The sequence below is a fragment of the Pongo abelii genome, chromosome 7 (assembly GCF_028885655.2).
Source record: "Pongo abelii isolate AG06213 chromosome 7, NHGRI_mPonAbe1-v2.0_pri, whole genome shotgun sequence".
NCBI lineage: Eukaryota > Metazoa > Chordata > Mammalia > Primates > Hominidae > Pongo > Pongo abelii.
Window position 1 is genome coordinate 24736404 of NC_071992.2, and position 18243 is coordinate 24754646.

Genomic DNA, 18243 nt, shown 5'->3' on the forward strand with positions numbered 1-18243 from the left:
GCTGGGATTACAGGCATGAGCCACCATGCCCAGCCTGCACCCAGAACTGTTTAACAAGATTTTTCAAAATATACTGACATGAGCAAAGTTTGTTACTTTGTTTTTGTTTTTGTTTTTGAGGCAGGGTCTGGCTCTGTTGCCCAGGCTGGAATGCAATGGCACAATCGTGGCTCAGACCAGCCTTGACCTCCTGGGTTTAAGCGATCCTCCCATCTCAACCTCTTGAGTAGCTGGGACTACAGGTATGCATCACCATGCTTGGCTAGTTTTTAAACTGTTTTGTAGAGACAGAGTCTCTCTCTGTTGCCCAGGCTGGTCTCAAACTCCTGGGCTCAAGTGATCCTCCACCTTGGCCTCCCAAAGTGCTGGGATTACACATGTGAGCCACTTCATCCAACCAAAATGTTACTTTTTAAGAAGGATTCAACTACATAATTTTAAGAGAAGACATGTATTCATGGTTCTAAAAGTAATGTTTGTCAAAAATGTTTTAAATAAAATGAGAAAGAAAAACAAACATTTTCAGGAACAGCAATGTTTGTGAAAATTCAAAGGTACAGAAGAGAGTAAGTAGTCAAAGTTCTTTTCCCTCCTCATTTCTCACACATGGGCTCAGCAGGGTGTCCCCCTCCTCAGCCACAAAACTAGCAGGGAGGTTTGGCATCAATTTGGCCTGGGGAGTCCTCAGGATGACCCACAAGTCCAGACAAATGAAGGCTTGCTTTTCTAACCGGCAGAGTCGGGGAGGAGAGAGCCGAACGCCAGGCTTTCCAGCTTACCCAGAGTAGAAGCAGCTTGTGCCCTTGGAAGGGAAGAAGCCAGCCTTATCACCCAACTCCATCCAGTGCCATGATCCCTAATGGGCCCTGCACAAACGCTCCTGGGTCCTATCATTGAAAAAAAAAAACCTCTCACACAGGAAGGGTCTAATCATACACCTTCTTTCATTAAAATGCCTCTTTGTTGGGGTTCTGGGGAGAGGGGGCATTCAGGCTGCAGGGAGGGATGGTCTCTCTCTGGGTCTTTCTCTGAGGGTCTCAGCCTCCTGCCCCCACAAAGACCCCCCAGGTTTGGAGGGCCCAAGCAGAGCCGACCACATACACAGCCCTCGGTCCTGGGAGAGGTGCATTCTGGAAGGCAGGAAGAAGTCTGTTTCTAACTCCCTTTCTCAGCACCATCCTCCATCAAGGTGGTCTCCAGACCTGACATGTGTTCTGTCTTCCCCATAAAATCAGGCTCAGGAGATGGTGCTCCTTGGTTCTGGAAATACCCCTCCCTGCGATCTACCTGCCCGGTAGCCTCTGTGCCTCCCGCCTCCAAGCCTGCCCTGACTTACTGGCAAAAGAGGGTGTCCTCATCCAAGAGGGCCTCATGGGCACACGGGCTGTTCTCGTCCTCGTCTCCAGTGACCACCATCATGAGACCCAGTAACAGTGCTGCTGTGACCAGCCTCATTGTCCAACCCACGGGCACCTGGAACAGAAAGAACTTTAGAGCGTTTGGATCCCCTGTAGGGGGCTTCCTGCCCACTACCTGTGCCCCCCACCCCAGGGGCCCACTTGGCAGGATAGAGACCTCTGGTTAAGCACAGGGAGAAGGGCAGGCAGCTTCCAGGGCTCCGCAGCTAATCCAGTCCACCACCCGGACACAAGTACTTTGGGAGGACCTGGGCCTCCTCCAAGTTGGACTCAATGTACATTCCTGGCAGAGGCCCCTCCCCTGGCAGGACACAGCTTTGTTGTCACTCTTGTCCTGGCTGCCAGGGCAGAGAGCAGGCTGCAAAGTAGAAGTGCTTATATAAGCTTCTCGGTGCAGCTCCTTGTCCAGTCCCTGCTCTTGGCCCGAGGATGGTCAGCTGGCCAAAGGCCAGCCTGCTCCTTGGCTGTAAGGCAAGCCCTGGGAAGCTGGTGACCCCAGGCTCAGGGCTAGGAGTTGGGCTGTGCCCCTCAAACCGGCTCTGACTCCCTGGCCCCCATTCTTCCACCACCTGTCTCCACAGCCTGTGAGCTTCCCCAAGGTGGAGGTGGCTGGACACAGCGACCTTGTGTAGGAGGGACTGCTGCAGGGGGTGCGGGAAGGCGCACCCCAGCCTGAGGCCAGCTCCGAAGGGCCAGCTGAGGACAGAAGGGTGCGTCTGGGTGCACCTTGCAGCTGTGCTGAACTCAGCACTCTCCCAAAATAATCGTCTCTGGAGAAGGAGGTCTGGGGAGCTGCTTGGGGCTCAGAAAGGGGTGGCCTGCCCCAGCGCTGCACTGGGAGGAAGGGGAGCCGGGGACTGTCGCCTGCATTCCCTTGGGGAACAGTCCTGCCACCAGGTGCATGTGGGACTCTGGTTAGAGCCTGAGTGGGCAGGGAGAAGAATAAAGGCAGCTTGCCACAGCCTTTCCAATAGCTCTGCTCTCTGCTTCTCAGAGGCGGGGGTGGGAGAGACGTGCCAGCAACTCAGGACTCCTGGCTTCTGCTCTGAGCTCTCTCTGGGTGCTGGGGAGGCCACTGTGTCTCCCTAGAATGCACCACTTTTCCTTTTGACAAACAAGTAAAATAATTCCTGTCACCGTGGTGCCTTGCTAAGGAATATGAGATCATCACTGTAAAGTACACGCAGCTAGACCTTTATAGAAACTACGTTCGGCATAGTCTGCTTTCTGGCTCAATTCCTGCCTCCAGGATCCCAACCTGTAGCAAAAAGCCCCCCTTTGGGGCCACATATTAAACACATTTCTCAATCACTAGGCTCTCTGAAGTACAACCAGGACTCCCTCTGCCCCCAACCAGAAAACGTATTCCCAAGATCTCCCCTACTGGACAGAGTCTAATAGTAGCCTCCTCACAAGATCATTGTGAGAATGAAATCCACCAGGTTAAGCCCTCAGTAAGGTGCCTGGCACATAGAAAATGCTCAATAATTTATGAGTAGTCTAAGTATTCTGTCACGGATCCATCCATTCATTCATTCCTTTGCAACCCACTTCACTCATAGGCATTAAGCACCTCCCACATGCCTGCCCGATGTTGGGCCCTGGGGTATAGGTTGAGCATGACCTTGTCTGCATGCAGCTCACAGGACAGCCACAGCCAAGGAGATGCTGCCAGAAGGGCCTGCCCAAGACCAAGAAACTCATCTTCCGAATGGCATCCACTAGAGAAGCCTCAACTTTTCTGGGTGTCAACTCTTTTAGCACAGTGATGGCGGCCTGGAGGAAGGGAGAGCCCACAGTGCAGGTTGCTGCTGTTGAGCCCACTTCCAGTGGCGGTTCTTCCTTACTCCACGTGCCAGGCACTTTTATCTCCGAATCCTCATGCCAATCCTTGGAAAGAGGCACTATTATCACCCCATCTTATGGAGGAGGAGACGGTACAGCGACATTAGTTAAAACCTGATCTTGGTCACCAGGAAGTGGCAGACCTGGAATTTGAACCCCAGGCTCTGGTTGAACCTGTGGAAACTGGGTTGAGTCCATTGAGTCCATGCTTTGTTTTGAGACAGGGTCTCAGTCTCATCGCCCAGGCTGGAGTGCAATGGGGTGATGCTGGCTCCTGCAACCTCTGCCTTCTGGGCTTCAAGGGATTCTCCTGCCACAGCCTCTCAAGTAGCTGGGAGTACAGGCACACCATGGCTCTGGCTAATTTTTGTATTTTTTGTAGAGACAAGTTGTTGCATTGTTGTCCAGGCTGGTCTCGAACTCCTGGGCTCAAGTGATCCACCTGTGTGCTCCCAAAGTGCTGGGATTACAGGCTTGAGCCACCGCACCCAACCCAGAGTCCATGCTCTTAACCACACCGGGCTCCACTGCACTCTGTAGCTGCTCCATTGCCTCTCACTCACTCCCTCTACATTCCCTTTGCTCCTGGGAGAAGGACCCAGAGTCCTTCACATGGACCACAATGCCCTGCGAGATCAGGCTTTTCCTGTCTCTCTAGCTGACTTCCTCCTCCTCTCACATGTCACCTCTGGCGGGTTCCTCAAGCTCCCTTCTATGCCAGGGCTGTGATAGGCACTGACCCTGCTTCCCACCTTCATTAGGGGGGTATCTGAAATGTCGTTTCCTAAGAGAAACTTGCTCTGACCCCTAGGATCCATCAGATTCCTGTTACAAACAATTAGAGCACCTTACTGCTTTCTTCATTAGTCTTATATAGTTGTAATAAATTATTTTATAGTTATGTGCTTAGTGATAATATCTCCCTCATCCCCCCAGCCTATAAGCTTCTGGGAGGCAGCACAGAGACTGTCCAGCATTCTGAGCACCTTACGTGGAGTATATAGAGGCTTAATAAAATTCTTGTTTAAGTGCATGACACACGCCACTTCCGTTTCTGATCATCCTCATTTTCACTTAACAGGTCTTGACTCTGTATAAACATCAGTAGGAAACTAATCACTCAGGTTGGCCCTTAGCCCTGGATGCCTTTTGCTTATTTATCTAACCTTCTCTGGCTTGTTTTTGTGCAGAGAGATCTAGCAGAATGCAGTGGTTCTCAGGATTTTCAAACCTGGTCTTTCTCTTGGGGATTTTCAGGACTTTGATTCATACTTGAAACCTAAGATCTGAAAGCCATGTTCAAGCTCGCGGAGTGACAATTCTCCCTCCCCATCACCACCTCGGCTCCTGGAAAGTCCCATTGCTAGATTTCTTGGTGACCATCCTTGAAGTCCCCCTCTCTTCCTTCAGTTACCTGGGCTGGGACCACCTCCAGACACCACCATTCAAGCCAAACCTGTGGCTTCCTGAGGCACATTGGTCCCTCCAGCTACTGGGATCTGTTGGACCACTGCTGCTGAAACTCTCCACTCCCTTCTTATCCCTCCAGGCCTCCTGTGCCTGACACCCTCCAATCACTGCCCAGGCCTCACTTCATTTCTCTACTCAGACACAGACTCTTGTTCTTTCTCTCCCTCCTAAACCTTTCCACGTAGGCCCTCTGGAATCTCTGAATTGTAGTGAACAAATTCCCCTGAATTCTTTTCACTGATTCCTAATTAAAAATTAATTGAGATATAATTCACACATAAAATTCACCCTTTTAATATGTATAATCCAGTGGGTTTTTGTATGTTCACAAGCTTGTGCAACCATCACCACTACCAAAGTACAGAGCATTTTCATCAACCTAAAAGAAGTCCTGTACTTATTAGCAGTAACACCCCATTCCTCCCTACCCCCAGCCCCTGACAACCCTAATCTATTTTCCGTCTCTATGAATTTGCCTATTTTGGATGCCTCTACCAACATTTTCCCCTCCCTCTTTTCCAGCCTCCCTTCCCATGGCCACTTTCTTGGACATTTTCATCACTACAAATTGCTCCATCCCTAAAATATTAAATTCAAGCAGCTTTTTTCTTTTTCTTTTTTTTTTTTTTTTTTTTTGAGACAGAGTCTCGCTCTGTCGCCCAGGCTGGAATGCAGTGGCATGATCTCAGCTCACTGTAGCCTCCACCTCATAGGTTCAAGTGATTCTCCTGCCTCAGCGTTCCAAGTAGCTGGGAATACAGGCACGCACCACTATCCCCAGCTAATTTCAAGCAGCTCTTCTGATCACCATCTCTTCTCCTTCCTCTACCCTCTTGTTACTTCTCTGCACTTAGTCTTTCATTTGATTCTAAACTCTGGTCCCTTGACCACTCTCCTTTTTCCTTACCTATTCTGACTACCTTCCCTCTGGTACCTGGGTCTTGCAAACCTTTGTACTATTCACTTGCTAACATCTTCAATTTCTTACCCCTTATCTTCGCATTGCAGTTGTTGGATCCAACTTCAAATTTGGAACAGTCCAATGATCTGGCTACTCTGTCATGCAATCCTGCTCCCACTCTACTCTCAGTATCCTGTGCCTTCTACAGAGCCCAGGGTGGGGCCCAGGAGCCATGGGGGAAAACACTGTGCTAAGTGAAAGCAGCCAGTCGCAAAAGAGGACATATTGTATGATTCCATTTATATGAAATGTCCAGAATAGGCAAATATATAGGGACAGAAAGTAGATTAGTGGTTGCTAAGGCTGGAGGTGGAGGTGGGGTAAGACGTGAATGAGAAGTATGGGGATGATAGCTAGAGGGTATGAGGTTTCTTTTAAAGGTGATGAAAATGTTTTGAAATTGACTATGTGATGGTTGCACATATCTATACATATACTAAAAACCACTGAATTACACACTTCAAAATTTATGAATTGTGAGATATGTGAAGCACATAGCAATAAAGCTGTTTTCAAAAAATCATCCTGGGGATGTCAGCAAAATGGATGATTAGGAAGCTCCAAGCTCTTGTTCCTTCATGGAAAGCTAAACACACATACACACACACACACCCAGAGAGACAGAGAGAGAATTGGATGAACTAACTTTATAGAAGCTCTGGAAAACAGCCAAAGGTTAGAGCAGCCAAGTAAATGCCTGATCAAGGAAAGCCTCCTTAACCGCACCTTGGGTGAGAGAAGGAGACCCTGTCTCAAAAAATTTTTAAAAGCCTCCTTCACAATAATAGGAACTTTTCCAGACACGGTGGCGCATGCCTGTAATCCCAGTACTTTGGGAGGCTGAGGTGGGTAGATCACCTGAGGTCAGGAGTTCAAGACCAGCCTGTCCAACATGATGAAACCCCATCTCTACTAAAAATACAAAAATTAGCCAGGCATGGTGACAGGCAACTGTAATCCCAGCTATTTGGGAGGCTAAGACAGAAGAATAGCTTGAACCCAGGAGGTGGAGATTGCAGTGAGCCAAGATCGCACGACTGCACTCCAGCCTGGGCAACAGAGCAAGACTCCGTCTCCAAAAAAAAAAAAAAAAGAGGTTGGAAATTTCATTTTCTTTCTACCTTATTCCACCCCCACTGGCAGCAGTATTAGTCTGGAGGAGATGATAGCTCAAGCCCCAGTTCTCTCCCTTAAACTCAAAGAAGCAGAGCCAGACCCATCACGTGCAATGCTCTAATCTGTCTGGGGTCCGCCTGCAGGACTAGTCTCTGCTCTGCCTAAGGGAAAAGGGGCAGCATTGCTTATGAAAACAGCAGAGTGACTACAGACCTTCAGACACTGAAGACAAAGATTACAGATTGAGACATACAATAGACCATCTAAGGCCCCAAGAAGCTCAAGGAATTTCAAGTAAAATAAACTCACAGAGACCTACGCTGAGACATATTAGAATCAAACTGTTGGAAGCCAAAGACAAAGAGAGAATTTTGAAAGCAATAATAGAGAAGACTCATCATGTATAGAGATCTTCAATAAAATTATCAGCCGATTTATCAGTAGAAACTTTGAAGCCCAGGGGGCATTGGGATGATATAAAGTACTGAAAGAAGAAAAGTTGTCAATTAAGAATTCTATGTCCAGCAAAAGTATCTTCCAAAATATTAGTAAGAGAGAAATTAAGAAAGTCCCAGATAAACAAAACCTTAGGGAGTTGCAGGGCACCAGCACTGCCCTGCAAGAAATGCTGAAAGTAGACCTTCAGGTTGAAATGAAAAGATGACAGTAAGTTGAAACTAGGTGAAGAAATATATCAAGACCTTTGTTTGAGGTAAACACACAGACAAATTAAAAAGCCAGTATTATTGTAATTTTGGTTTGTAATTCCACTTTTAAATACAGGATATCTTAGTCCATTTAGTGTTGTTATAAATGAATACCTGAGGCTGGATAATTGATAAAGAGGTTTATTTGGCTCACAATTCTGCTGGCCGGGAGACTGGGCATCTGGTGAAAGCCTTGGCCTTTTCCCACTCATTTTAGAAGGGAAAGGGAAGCTGGAGTGTGTAGAAATCACACAGTGAAATAGAAAGCAGGAATGAGAAATGGGAGGTGCCAGGCTCTTTTTAACAACCAATTCTCATGGAACTAATAAAGTGAGAATGCACTCCCCAGGAAATGCGTTCAATTCATGAAAGGTCGGCCCCCAAGACCCAAACACCACCCATTGGTCCCCACCTCCAACATTGGGGATCAAATTTCAACATGAGATTTGCAGGGCACAAATATCTAAACTATAGCACAGGATTTAAAGACAATGAATAAAATAATTATAAATCTATGTTAGTGGGTATATAACAACGTAAACTGTAACATCGGTAACACAAAATGGGGGGCACGGAGTTGTATAAGTAAAATGTTTGTATGCAATTGAAGTTAAGTTAGTATCAATTCAAATTAGATCATTATAACTTTAGGATGTTATATGTAATTCCCATGGTAACCACAAAATGTATTTATAGAATATACACAAAAGGAAATGAGAAGTGAATAAAACATGTCACTACAAAAAAATCAACTAAATGTAAAGAAAGGTAGAAATGGAGGAAATGAGGAACACAAAAAGCTGAAAAGCAGCCAGATGCAGTGGCTCATGCCTGTAGTTCCAGTTGCTTGGGAGGCTGAGGTGAGAGGATCACTTGAGCCTAGGAGTTTGAGGCCAGTTTGGACCACATAGTGAGACCCCATCTCTTAAGAATGCAAGCAAGCAAACAAGAAGAGCTAAAACATACAGAAAACAAATAACAAAATGGCAAAATAAGTCATTGAATCATTGTCTATCAGTAAATTGATTTAAATTTAAATTTAATTGGGTTCAATGCCTCAGTCAAGAGTTATAAACTGGCAGATTAGATTTTTTAAAAATGATTTAATTATATACTGTCCACAATAGACTTGCTTTAACTCTAGGGACACAAATAGATTGAAAGAGAAAGGATTTAAAAAGATATCCTATGTACACAGTAATGAAAAGAGAACAGGGATGGCTATATTAATATCAGACAAAACAGATTTTAAAGTCTAGTTGTACAAGAGATAAAGAAGGGCATTGTAAAGAATCAATTCACCAAGAAGATATAACAGTTATAAACCTATATGCACCAAACATCAGGGATCCAAAATATATAAGCAGACAAGGATAGAATTGAAGGGAAAAATAGGTAGCTTAACAACAGTAATTGGAGATTTCAGTACTCCACTTTTAATAGTGAATAGAACAGCTAGGCAGAAGACCAATTAAAGAAATGGGAGACTGGCTGGGCATGGTGGCTCACACCTGTCATCCCAGCACTTTGGGAGGCCAAGGTGGGTGGATCACTTGAGGTCAGGAGTTCAAGACCAGCCTGGCCAACATGGAGAAACCATGTCTCTACTAAAAATACAAAAATTAGCTGGGCATGGTGGCAGGCACCTGTAGTCCCATCCCAGCTACTTGGGAGGTTGAGGCAGGAGAATTACTTGAACCTGGGAGGCGGAAGTTGCAGTGAGCTGAGATCGCTCCACTGCAGTCCAGCCTGGGCGGCAGAGTGAGACTGTCTCAAAAACAAAAAACACAATACATCCCTAAGCCAAAAATTTGAATTCTGAAATGCTTCAAAACTCAAAACTTTGAAGCCCTATGGAATACCACAAGTGAAAAAACCTACACCTGACCTCATGTGATGGGTCACAGTCAAAACTTTGTTTTATGCACAACATTATTAACAATATTGTATAAAATTATCTTTAGGCTGTGTATAAGGTGTATATAAACATAAATAAATTTCATGTTTAGACTTAGGTCTCATCTCCAAAATATCTCATATATGCAAATATTCTAAAATCTGAAAAATTTGAAATTTGAAACACTTCTTGTCCCAAGTGTTTTCAATAAGGGAAACGAAACTGGTATACCAAGATGTATGGGATGCAGTGAAAGCTGTATATGCTGTAAAATAGCTATAAAAGCTTACATTGAGAAGTTGTAAATGCTTATATTAAAAAAGAAGGAGGATCTCAAATCAATGACCTAAATGTACACCTTAAGGAGCTAGGGAAAAAAAAAAAAAAAAAAAAAGAACAAGATAACCCAAAGCTAGCAGAAAGAAAGAAATACTAAAGATTGCAACAGACATAAAATAGAGAACAGAAAAACAGAAAATGAACAAAACCAAAAGTTGGTTCTTTGAAAAACATCAGTAAAATTGACACTTTCAGCCAGATTAATTAAAAAACAGAGAAGACTCAAATTACTAAAATAAGAAATGAAGGTGAGGAGATTACTCTAAAAATTTATAAAAATAAAAATATAAATAAATAATATTTTACAGAAATAAAAAGGGTGATAAGAGACTAATATAAACAATGGGTAAGGTTGTTGGTTATGTAATAAATTTGATAACCCGGATGAAATGGACAAATTCCTGGAAACATAAAACCTACCAAGACTGAATCATAAAGAGGTGGAAAGCCTGAATAAATCCACAACTAGTAAGAAGATTGAAGCAGTAATCAAAAACGCCCCAATGAAGAAAAGTTCTGAACCAGATAGTTTTACTGGTGATGTCTACCAAACATTTAAAGAAGAATGAACCCTCATCCTTCTCAAACTCTTCCAAAACATTGGAGAGAATACTCCCTAACTCACTCTGTGAAGCCAGCATTACTATGATACCAAAGCCAACTTTCTAACCAAAGTTAGAAAAGAAAACCACAAAGCAATATCCCTTAGAAACTCTGATGCAAAAGTCCCCAGCAAAATATTAGCATAGATAATTCAACAGTACACTGATAGGATTCTACAACATAACCAAGGGAGATTTATTTCTGGAATGCAAGCATGATTCCACATATAAAAACCAATCAACATAATACCACATTAATAGAATGAAGGAAAAATACTACATGGTCATCTCAATTGATGCAAAAAAAGCATTTGACAAAACTCAGCACACTTCCATGATAAAAACAAACTAGGAAGGGAAAGAAGCTTCCTCAATATGATAAAGGCCATATACAAAAAGCTCACAGATAACAACATACTCAATGGCGACAGACTTCAAGTTTTCCTCTAAGATCAGGGACAAAACAAGGACGCATGTATTTGCCACTCTTATTCAACATATATAGAAAGTTCTAGCCAGAGCAATTATGCAAGAAAAAGAAATAAAAGGCATCCAAATTAGAAAGGAAGAAGCACAATTATCTGTTTGCAGATGACAATCTTACATATAGAAAACTCTAATTTTTTAAAAAAGAAAAACTGAGCTAATAAGCAAATTCAGTAAAGTTGTAATTTACAAAATCAACAAACAAAAATCAAATGCATTTCTTTGCTCTAAGAAGAAGAATTCAAATAGGAAATTAGGAAAACAACTCTATTTATGATTACATAAAGCAGAATAAACTTAACCAAGGAGGTGAAAGACTTGCACACTGAAACTACAAAATTTTGCTAAAATAAATTAAAGAAGAGTTAAACAAATGTAAAGATATTCAATGCTCATGGAGTAGAAGACTTAATATTGTTAAAATGGCAAAATTACTCAAAGTGACCTACAGATTAATTGCAACTCCTATCAAAATGCCAATTTTTTTTACAGAAATAGAAAAACCCATCCTAAAATTTATATATAATCTCATGGGACCCCAAATAGTCAAAACAATCTTGAAAAGAAAACATAGCTGAAGGACTCATACTTTCTGATTACAAAACTTACTACAAAGCTTCAGTAATCTAAATAGTTTGGTACTGGCATAAAGACAGATAAATAGGCCAACAGAATAGACTAGAGAGCCCAGAAATAAACCCTCATATGTGTGTATATGTATGTATGTATGTATGTATGTGTGTGTGTGTGTTCAAATAATTTTCAGCAAGGGTGCTGAAAATGATTCTGGGACAAATGGATAGCCACATGCAAAAGAATGAAGTTGGATCCTTGCTTTACACCAGATATAAAAATGTAAGAGCTGAAACCACAAAACTCTTAGAATAAAACACAGGGGAAAAGCTTCATGACATTGAATTTGGCAGTGATTTACAGATGACACCAAAAGCAGAGGCAGCAGAAGTAGACTGACAAATTGAACTCCATGAAAATGGAAAACTTTTGGGCATCAAAGGACACTATCAAGACAGTGAAGAGACAACCTGCAGAATGAGAGAAAAAAAAATCCCAGGAACTAGTGTTCTCCAGAACCCCCTTCAGCAACACTGACCACTCCATCCTCTTCACTGTGTAGACCTCTTGTTCAGCCTGTGTCTTTCTGTCTTCCCAATCAGCTATGCTCTCTGCCACCTCTAGGCCTTTTTGCACAAACCGTTCTGTCTATAACGGACACCTTTGTCTCCTGCCCCATGACCCACCTGGCTTACTTTCGCTCACTTTCATGTGCTATTTAAACATCACTTCCTTTAGGGTACCTTCCTGGGTATCTTGTCATATCTGCAGACAGCATCTGCAGTACTTCCACCAGGATAGTGTAATAGTATCTGGCCTTTTTTGTTTATTTACTTGTGTTTCTCTGTCACTAGGCTGTTACCTTCATGGAGGAGGGACCCCATGTAGCCTATGAATTGCTGTTTCTACCACCAGCACAGTGCTTGGGACCAGCAGGTGCTCCATTACCCCTCGGAGGCTGGGAAAGGGAGAAAATCAGAGAGGGAGGGGTGGATATTGAATTCCTAAAGGTCACACTTCCCCCCCATTACAGATGGGGGTCTCACTGAAGCTCCAGGAGCAGACCTGCTCCTCCCACCTCCCATTCATTGATTCCTGCCTTCTGCTCTAGTTTTCTGTGCACATATTTCATCCTGTGAGGGCCCCATTTGTCTCTGCATTCCCCACAGCACTATGAACATAGCAGATGCTTAATAAATCGTTACATAAATAAGCGCGCAAATATAAAAACCGTATGTTGTAAAGGAACTATTCTGACCTTTGGTTGTCCTACTTAAAGACAGAGAAAGAATCCCAAAGTCACCCAACATGCACTTGGGCCATCTTTTATTATCAACTCTTTGTTGCTTTTTATGTACCTTTCATTTCAGATGACCAATTTTAAAATTGTCTTGAAATGTACAAGTATAAAAATATAATTTCTTTTGTTTTTTTCTCGGGGAGCGGGGCTTACTTCTAAATGAACAATAAGAATTACATCAAACTTCCCATCAGAAACCAGGCAAGCAACAAGAGAATGGAGTGAAATATTTTAAAAAGTGTTAAAACTTCCATCAACCTCGAATCTGTATCCAGAGGAATTTTTCTTCAAAGGTGGAGAGGATATGAAGACAAAGAAAAACTGAGAGAAGATTTTGCCGGTACACCTGCCTTGCATGAAATGTTAAAAAAGCCCTTCAATGAAGAGGAAAATGAAATCTTGGCTCTACATAAAGAAAGGAAGAACGTCGAAGATGGACTAAATGGAGGTAAAGGAAAATATTTTATTTTAAACTATTTTAAACTAGTTTGTTTAAAATAGTTAAGAACAAGAATGTCTCAAGTGATTATGGCTTATTGTTAAGTGCATGAATGCTAGCAATATCTAAGAAATGGGAGGAAGGAATGGGGAATGCTCTGTTACAGGGTATCTGCACTTGCTGTTGTTTTAAGAGATGTTTGCTTTTCTTCTATCAAGCAGAAGACAGAGGAATTCGTGGTGGCAATGATGGGGCTGGCAAAGAGAGCTCCAGGGCTGGATTTTCCCAACAATTTTATTCCCCAGGAGTCAGGAGAGTGTCTATGAGATAAACCCAGCTCTGACCCCTTCCCTCACCCCTCCATTTATCCAAAGGTCCTGCTAGACCTCGGGCCAGAGGCTGGGGGCCAGGACCTTTCCACTCTAGGGACACAAGTTCTTCTTTTAGGTAGCCCCAGATTGTTGGTCTCAGCAACCAACGGTTGACTTAATAAGCCCATTTCATTAATAGATGCACATTGCATCTATCAATGAATCACTTCACCCATGGAATGGCAGACTCCAGAGGGGCTATGAAATGGTGGTGCCTCACGCAATCACCTGCCATCATGTCATCCTTGAAAGGTTGGACGCTTTGTTCATCTGGTGGAGGTGAGAATTGAACTTAGAGCCTAGTGAAGCTACGTATTTACCTTGCCCCTCTTTGCAGGGACAGAGTCAAACTCTGGTTCCCCCTAAATTTCTCAGGATGGGAGGAAATGGGGATCCTTCTTCCTATATCATGGAAGGGGGAAAGAGGACCTCACAAAGGAAAGAAACTCACTATATCTGTCAGAAGTAAGGCCTGCCTGAAATCAGTGAGGCTCATTGCAGCCCAAAATTCAGGCAGTGAGAAATTCACCAAAGCGGCTTTTCTGAGGAGAATTAGAGAAATGTTTGAGGCTCACAGACAGGCACCTAGAAATGCCATGAAGGAAGTCACAAATAACGCCTCAAATGATGTGCTCAAATCACACTAGAGTGAAAAAATTGGAAACACCACGTTTACCACGAATTTCTTTTTTTTTTTTTTTTGAGACAGAGTCTTGCTCTGTCACCCAGGCTGAAGTGCAGCAGCACGATCTTGGCTCACAGCAAGCTCCACCTCCCGGGTTCACTCCATTCTCCTGCGTCAGCCTCCCGAGTAGCTGGGACTACAGGGGACCACCACCACGCCTGGCGAATTTTTTTGTATTTTCAGTAGAGACGGGGTTTCACCATGTTAGCCAGGATGGTCTTGATCTCCTGACCTCGTGATCCACCTGCCTCAGCCTCCCAAAGTGCTGGGATTACAGGCGTGAGCCATCACGCCCAGCCTTTACCATGGATTTCTAACAGCTCGCTAGGCCAAGGTGTTTTTTCTCTCCTCTGTCTCCTCTGTCTCATAGCAAATTCCTACCACACACAAACAGGGGAGAAGAGCCCTTGTCACTTGTCCAGAACAGTGTGGGCGCTGTTGGGTGTTGGCTGCGGGAAGGTACACACCTTGACAGGTTTCTGGCCTGGAGAACGTGGGGAGAAAGTTCCCTCCAGGGTGCCCCTCAGTTTGGGCCCTTAAGGTAATCAGAGCCAGTGGATGTTGAGAGTTTGAGAGGTTCAGGAAGGTTCCTAGAGCCACAGGAGAGGAGGGAGCCGTTGGCAGTTGGGGAGACAGTTGGGGAAAGTTCCAGGGGAGTTCCAGGGAGGAGCCGATACGTAGCGCAGGAGAGAATAGGAAAAGAAGAATGGGTGGGTTTGCCAGCATTCCTCCTTCCAAGGATTCTAAGGAAAAGAGTGGAAACTGCGGAGACAATTCTCTTACCGTTTCTCCTTTCAAGATGCACAGAGAGTCAGGCAGAAGGGACACTGGAGATGCAGAAAAAGAAGGCCGCAGACACAGGTGCAGAAGGTTGGAGGGAGGAACCACTGAGACCAGCGTCCAGGGAAAGATGTCCAACGTTTGACCACGGAGAGCAACAGGCCCTCAGCCACAGACAGGAGAGACCGGGATTGACAACTATCTTCAGAGCTCCCAGTCTGGGGGTATTGATTGATTGATTGATTAAGGCGGAGTTTCACTCCTGTTGCCCAGGCTGGAGTGCAGTGGCGCGATCTGGGCTCACTGCAACCTGTGCCTCCCGGGTTCAAGCGATTCTCACGCCTCAGCCTCCTAAGAAGCTGGTATTACAGGCACCCACCACCATGCCCAGCTAATTTTTTTTTGTAGTTTTAGTAGAGACGGGGTTTCACCACGTTGGCCAGGCTGGTCTCAAACCCCTGGCCTCAGGTGATCCACCTGCCTTGGCCTCCCAAAGTGCTGGGATTATAGGCGTGAGCCACCCACCGCACCTGGCCATTGGGGGGATTTAGAATCCTCCCCTTCCCCAATGAGTGTGGCCTGGAGCCTGCAGAATAATGGAGACCACCACCACCTGGCTCAGACCCAGGTCGTCCAGGCTGGCTCACACTTGGGAAAGGTTCTGCCAATCAGGTAACTAAGCCCAGGGCAAGTACATGGTTTTCAGGTCCTGGATTTCCTGCTATGTTTTAAATGACCACACCTGGAACCATCTCCTTACTTTCTTTCTAGAGAATTCCTCCCAGGAAAATCAACAAATCAATGAGAAGTCAAACACTTACCCAGTGGTTCTGCACAGTAGACCACCTGAGGAATTCCTGAGAAACACCAATGCCTGGCCCCACCCCAGGTGAATTAGACCAGAATCTCGGAGGGTGAAGCCTAGACATGGAGGGTTTCAAATGCTTCCCAGGTGACTCTCATATGCAGCCACACTGGAGAGTCCTTGTATTCAATCTAGATAAATAGCAGGCATGCAGCAGGTGCTGAAGGTGCAAAGATGAAGAAAGTGAGGATCCTGCTCTTGATAAGCTCATAGCTTAGAAGGGAGATGAGCATCCAAACAAACAAACAGCCAGGTGTGGTGGCTCAAACCTGTAATCGCAACACAATGGGAGGCTGAGGCGGGAGGATTGCTTGAATCAAGGAGTTCAAGACCAGCCTGGGCAACATAGTGAGACCCACCCCCCCAACCCCGCCCACCGTCTCTACAAAAAAAAAAAAAGAAAGAAAGAAAGAAAAAAATTAGCCATGTGTGGTAGTGCACACCGTGAGAATGAGGAGGGAGTAATGCTTGAGCCTGGGAGGTAGAGGCTACAGTGAGCCATGTTTGTGCCACTGCACTTCAGCCTAGAGTGAGACTCTGTCTAAAGAAAACAAAACGAAACAAAAACACACAGAAAACAAAATCACCAACAGTGGGCCAGGTGTAGTGGCTCATGCCTGTAATCCTAACGCTTTGGGAGTCCATGGCGGGCGGATCAGTTGAGGTCAGGAGTTTGAAACCAGCCTGGCCAACATGGTAAAACCCTGTCTCTACTAAAACTTCAAAAAAAAAGTACCCAGGTGTGCTGGCACACATCTATAATCCCAGCTACTTGGGAGGCTGAGGCAGGGGAATTGCTTGAACCTGGGAGGTGGAGGTTGTGGTGAGCCGAGATCACACCACTGCACTCCAGCCTAGGCAACAGAGTGAGACTCCAGCTCAAAAAAAAAAAAAAAATCACCAACTGTGTGCTGAGTTCAGTCATAGACGCACTCCCAGGTTAAAGAGGAGGGTGTGTTAATCATGTTTTCTGAAAAAAAATTTTTTTAGAGGATAGGGTCTTACTCTGTTACTCAGGCTGGAGTGCAGTGGTGCAATCATAGCTCACTTCAGCCTTGAACTCCTGGACTCCAGGGATCTTCCCACATAGCTAGGACTACAGTCTGCACACCACCATGTCCAGCTAATTTTTTTAATTTTTGTAGAGATGGGAGTCTCGCTATGTTACCCAGGCTGGTCTGGAACTCCTGGGCTGAAGCAATCCTCCTGCCTTGGCCTCTCAAAGCACTGGGATTAAAGGTGTGAGCCCTTGTGCGCAGCCAATCATGTTTTTTTAAATTTTGTTTTGTTTTGTTTGAGACAGAGTTTCACTCTTGTTGCCCAGGCTGGAGTGCAATGGCGCAATCTCAGCTCACCACAACCTCTGCCTCCCGGGTTCAAGCGACTCTCCTGCCTCAGCCTCCCAAGTAGCTGGGATTACAGGCATGTGCCACCACCCCCAGCTAATTTTGTATTTTTAGTAGAGACGGGGTTTCTCTATGTTGGTCAGGCTGATCTTGAACTCCCGGCCTCAGGTGATCCGCCCGCCTCGGCCTCCCAAAGTGCTGGGATTACAGATGTGAGCCACTGTGCCTGGCTATGTTTTTAATTTTCTGTATTTTATGATGGTTTGACATCTTGAGGGCCCTGCTGGCCTGGAAAAGACTGTCCCTCCCAGGGCTAGCTAATTCCTAGAGATAGTAAATAACTTGCCTGTGAACTTGCCTTTCATGTGCGCATCAGCCAATTCATTCCCCAACCCCCAACCACCTCCTTTATCTACCAAGCCAATATTCCCCCTGCCCTAAATCACCCCAGACCGACATCATACAAACCAGCCGATCCTCAACCAGCTCAACCACTCAACCTGCCCCTTCCTTCTTTCCTTCCCATAGGAAACACAATCAGGGCCCTACTTTGTCCCGGCTTCTCCTGGCTTCTGACCTACCAGCTGCTTCCCTATGTGGCCCTGCATGATGTGGTGTGCCCCTTTCTCTTGGAGACTATAGATAATCAATACTTTCAGTGGCCTTGGCCTCTTCGCGTTGTCACTTGGTAACCTGTCAGTTAAAATCCCACCAATACAATCAAGACAGAGGGTATGAGTCTCTTATGGAGTGAGGATCAGAAAAGGCTTTGTGAGAGGGACAGGAGGAGGTGCGAAGGCACTGGGGCAGAAGGGCACGGAGGCTGGTGGACAAGGAGCGGGATGTGATTGTTGGAGCACAAAACACAAGGGACCAAGAGAGGTGGGGTGGGGACAGCATGCAAGTCTTAGGCTGGATTGGGGAACCTTGGGGCAGCATGGGATGCCCCCCTTTCGTATTGTCACTCAGCCTTACAACATCTCCAAGAGCTGGATAGAAGACAGGAGACTATTCTACAGATGGGAAACTGGGGCATGCTGAAG

At 45.0% G+C, this 18243-nt stretch overlaps 1 protein-coding gene across 1 annotated transcript in view; it reads right to left on the reverse strand.

Annotated features, from left to right (window-relative positions):
• The window catches only part of PEBP4 (phosphatidylethanolamine binding protein 4), a 227025-nt gene extending 212173 nt beyond the window's left edge, over positions 1–14852 (reverse strand). The window contains exons 1-2 of the mRNA XM_054561342.2: positions 14677–14852; positions 1337–1473 (exon numbers count right to left, since the gene is read on the reverse strand). Of these exons, the coding sequence (XP_054417317.2) occupies positions 1337–1455 (119 nt within the window). The 5' untranslated portion in view covers positions 1456–1473; positions 14677–14852. The remainder of the gene's footprint in view (positions 1–1336; positions 1474–14676) is intronic.
• Between the last annotated feature and the right edge of the window lie 3391 nt (positions 14853–18243).